This window comes from Salarias fasciatus, chromosome 15, assembly GCF_902148845.1.
Source record: "Salarias fasciatus chromosome 15, fSalaFa1.1, whole genome shotgun sequence".
NCBI lineage: Eukaryota > Metazoa > Chordata > Actinopteri > Blenniiformes > Blenniidae > Salarias > Salarias fasciatus.
The window spans coordinates 9,790,606-9,795,271 of record NC_043759.1 but is presented as its reverse complement, the minus strand read 5'-3'; the positions used below and the strand labels follow the sequence as shown (position 1 = coordinate 9,795,271).

The 4,666-nt window shown below is 50.8% G+C and overlaps 1 protein-coding gene across 1 annotated transcript; it reads right to left on the bottom strand.

Moving 5' to 3' along the window:
- Nucleotides 1–510: 510 nt before the first annotated feature.
- Nucleotides 511–2,073, bottom strand: lratd1 (LRAT domain containing 1). The gene is made up of 2 exons (XM_030110104.1): nucleotides 1,938–2,073; nucleotides 511–1,419 (listed from the first exon to the last, which is right to left on the bottom strand). The coding sequence occupies exon 2, from the start codon at nucleotides 1,380–1,382 to the stop codon at nucleotides 594–596; it is 789 nt and encodes a 262-aa protein (XP_029965964.1). The 5' UTR covers nucleotides 1,383–1,419; nucleotides 1,938–2,073; the 3' UTR covers nucleotides 511–593.
- Between the last annotated feature and the right edge of the window lie 2,593 nt (nucleotides 2,074–4,666).

Genomic DNA, 4,666 nt, shown 5'->3' with positions numbered 1-4,666 from the left:
GGGAGACTTTTTGGAGAGCCATCCCAGAGGCTATCTTCCACCCCATCCCCTCCCTCTCCCGGTCTCACCGTCTGGTCTGCTGCAGCAGCACCCTCTGCAGAAAAGGGGCCAGCTCCATTATCCCGAGAAATTAAACAGAAACCAAACCGAGCCGTGTGCGCAATGTGGAGGTTGGAAAGGTGATTTCGCTTCCCCGGGTAATGTTCTTCTTGTTGTTGTTTTTCTTTTTCTTTTTAATTAGAAATCGTGTGTCCCACTCAGCACGAAATCTAACGTGAAGGGGCGTTGTCTGTTTATATGGCCGCGCGCTCTCGTTTCACAATTAAAAAAAAAAAAAGAAAAAGAAAACTGATGGGAGATCCAGACATCCCGGGTCCATCCGAGACAAGCAGACAGTCCAAAACCAACAGGTCTCTGCATGTGTGTGCGTCCGTGTGCTTGGGTGCGCGAGTGTGTGTGTGTATATATGTGTGTTATCTGTGCGCGCGCGCAAAAAAGAAAAAAAAAACCGTGTGCGTCCGTGCGCCTTGGCTTGGAGGCGGCGGGGAGGGCGAGAGCGGGGCGGAGGAGACGATATCAAACGGAATCCCTGATCACTCTTTGCCCCCGTTAACCAAAGACAGCTCTTTGAGAATTCCACTGGCGTCCACCCGCCTCCTCTCCCGGATCATGTCCTCCAGGCTGCGAAAGACCAGCGTGTGCACCCCGCTGCCGGACAGGTGAACTTTGAGGAAGTACTGCTGCTCCGCCGAGTGCGCCTCTCCTCCCGCTTTGAACTCCCGTTTCCCAAAGCGGCACCAGGCTGCGAAACTTTCCGAGTTGGTCCAGCATATCTCCTCGCGGCTCAGGCCCAGGTGTCCCACCGCGTTCTGCATCACCAGATCGGCGGGCAGCGGCCGGTAGCGGTACCGGTTGTTGACTATTCTCCCGTGGCGGCCGTTGCTGATCTCAAGCAGGCTGTCCTTGCGGATTTCCCCCATCTGCAGATGAATGACCTGGTCGTCCTGCTCGAAGATGGCCCAGTGGGGGGCCTGCGCGGTGGCCACGAGCTCCAGCAGGTCCCCGGGTTTGCACATAGTCAGCAAAGTTTTGGCCGAGTACACGTTCAAGTCCTCGTTCTCCCGCAGCTTGGAGAAGATGCATTCCTGGGAGCAGAAGGCTGAATACTCCACCTCGCTCACCGAGAAGGGTCCCTCCTCGGCCGGGCTGTGGTCCTTGGTGAAGCCGCAGTCGGACGGAGTGCGGTCGTCCACCTCCTCCTCTTCGTCAGAGAAGAAGTAGGCGACACCGACCCGAAGCTCGTCCTTCTCCAGCCCGGACGGATCCCCCGTGGGCAGCTCGCTGTAGTTGAGGTGGGTGATCCGATCCAGTTGATTTCCCATCAATGACCCGGCAAGGCAGAGGCATGGACTGCGGTGTCTGGAGTGTGGGAACCAGAGAGTAGTGTCATTAGCAGTCAAACACGGCGCCAAGCAATTACATTTACCTCTCACTGAACAAGACACATTATGCACGAGCGACTGGCTGCAGCTAAATCCCCGTGCTCAATAGATAAGGAGTGTTTTGGAGAAAAGCGCTTCTCACTTCTCCAGAAATCACCGACACGCAGGGAAACGATCCCCTCTTATTACTGAGCAGAAAGAGTACACTGAGACAATCAATGATCCATTGCCCCTTGATCCCTTCACACACATTAGTCAATCATTAATTCCAGTGGAATGTGAAAAGCCTGTGATTCCGATGCAAAGAAAGCATGGGAGAGGGGGGGGGGGGGGGGGGGGGGGGGGGGGGGGGGGGGATCTGTATGCGGCTGACAGCTTCTGCGTAAAAAGTAGACAAGAGAAGCCAGTATAAATAAAGGCCAGTCTGGTGTCTTTACGCATGAGCAAAAAATGAAGGAAAAACTGAAAGAAAAGAAAAAAAAAAGCGAAGGATACCTGTGCGCTCCCAGGGCAAATGGTTAAATATCCTTGTTGTCCATTTGAACAGAGGGCAGCACTGTCCCCTGCACTCCTGCTCCCCCTCGTGCCTCTCCTCTTTCTTCTGACGCTTGTCCCTCACTCTCCGCACCGCGCGCGGGGCGCTCCGGCTGTCGTGCGAGCTCGTACTTGACTTCTTTTTCAGCGCCTGCTCCGTTTTAAGTACCACGGAGAGCTCCGCCTCGGCCGCCGCGCTCCGCCTCCGCAGCCTGTGACTGGCGCTCCGTCCCGGCTGCGCGCGCTCCCGACCAATGGGAACTGTCGCGCGCTGTGCCAGTCAGTGAGACGTTCCAATGGCGCGCGCGCAAGGGCGGCTGGCGGCGATGGGCGGCTGTTACCGTGGCATGGTTTTTGTTGTCAGAGAGCTGTGGAATTCTCCACATGATCAGCAAGTTCAAGGAAAAAGTCACTTCCGATAACAACTGGCACATCTCAGAGAGAAGCCCGGGCTGCTGAGTGCCATCAGCTGCTTCTTTATCATATGCACAGTTACTGCAGGACATGACTAATGTGGCTTCATCTCTTTTGAATACACGAGGAGGTTGGATCCTTCACATATCCCATGGGTAACCTGTAAATGATTCCCACATGCTCCAGCAGCCTCACTGTACTCTTCAACTCTTGCATTCTCCCGCCTGTCTCCGCGGTGCCTGTTTGTGAACTAGACATTTTAAAAGGAGGCGTTGGAGGCAGGTGTGTGTGTGTGTGTGTTTGTGTGCAACGCAGCGACAGAACAAAGGAGTCCAGAGGGAGATTAATACAAAGTCTATAATATTTTACTTTGTTCTCATGTTGTGTCTCGGAACAAAACTCAGTTGAAATGAAATCCATATCAAATTTCACCGGGTGACTTACTTTTGCATGCATAAAATATTATATACTTGCATATGTTGCATGCCAGACAAATGCTGGTTGTATCTGCTTTGCAGTGATGTCTTTCTTTTCAGCACCACTACCCCGAGCGGATAGCCACCTTACTGTTTATACCAGACCTCTCTGTACCGAGTGACTGTTTCCTGTGTTTATTTCTGCCTCAGAAATCTGTGCATCTCTTCAGGCAGCATCTGGAGAGCTCCAGAGAGTACCTCTCCTCTTCCTCTCCCAGATGGCAGGAGATAGCAGCTCTCCAGTTGCTGACACAGATCGGTCTCCTGGTCTTTGTTTCCGCTGGTGACAGACAGCGCGAGCGGTGACTTTTTCCCGTCCATGAGCTATGATTGTACATATTTACACAAATTCGCCCCCCGCCCACTGTCATCCACACAGCTGTTTGCATGTCTTCGTGTGTGTGCTCACACTTCCATGTGAGAGCAAAGCTGATTGCCTCTTAGTCCTCTCACACTGTAGAGTGCCGTGATTCATTTATGAGATATAATTCCCTTTGTGTGTATCCATGTACTTAAACTGAGGCTGAGAAGGAGAAAAGTGCAGAAGGTAATAAAAGATTTTTTTTTCCCATGTGGTGGCTTGCGCACACACACACACACACACACACACACACACACACACACACGGGGTGTCATGGGACTGTCAGCAATGACTTTGGCTGCAGCTCCTACAGGCATGTGGTCTTGCCACCTATAATCTACAACGAGCAGAAATGAGTTTCCTTTGTAGAGACCGCCTTTCCCAGACACACACATACACTGGAGTTGCTCCCTCTCTTCTTTTATTTCCATGTCTGACTCTCTCTCTCTCTCTCTCTCTCCCCGTCTTACGTGCACACACCTAATCATATATGCAGCTGTTGTAATAATAAGGCAGAGTGCAGACAGCGCTGGAATAACTACTGAGACAGGGTGATATTTCACAACCCCAATAATTGGATACGTCTCTATCCCCTAATTACTAGCTAAATCATATATGCTGCATTGCCGTACAGCGCGGATAAAACACGTTGACACACACACTCGCATACAGCTGTCCACAAATGGATTCAAATGACATGTGTCAGTTGGTCTATCTCTCACATGGAAGTGATTAACAGATTCGCACATTAGTATGCAAATGTGCAGAAATGCATGCACATATGTGCCTCCTACTGCCGTAGCCGAGCGGAACAGACACACATTCTGGCCGTGAATCTGTGGACCGCGAGACTTGGAGAGGTCTGGCTATTTGCAGAATAATGGGTGTGTCTTTAGAGTAAAAACATAACTGCGTCGGCTCAGTCCCCCCCGAAGGTGCTTGTGTACTTGTGGAGCTGCTTCAGAGGAGTATGGAAAGCAGGAGGGAGGCGAGGTTTTCAACTCCTAGCTGTTCTGGAGAGGACATGTTACGTCAGCATTTTAAAGATAGTCATGCCGTACATACTGAATTTCCCATCGCAGGATTCCAGCATTCTGTCCTTGACATTCTTGAAATATTCATGCATTTATTTTTTTGGGTTGGGGTTTGTTGCTTCGATGAAAACACTAAGGTAACAGAAAAATACATCGTAAGCTTTTTTTGTTTGTGATTCTCTATTGATCCCTGCTGAAAAAGCCTCTCCTGTGAGTTTCCAGGTGAGGTCAAAGAGCAGGGTCGGCTACAGAGAAGTGTCAGGTGAAAATATTAGTGCACTTAGCTGCCATGCTTTCATTGTTGCTGGAGACAGACTGCTCAGTGTGAGAACCAGTATTTTGTGGTGTATTTGCTGGAAAAAAAAAACAAACCCCAAAACAACATAAAAGCCAGCAAAGGAGCAA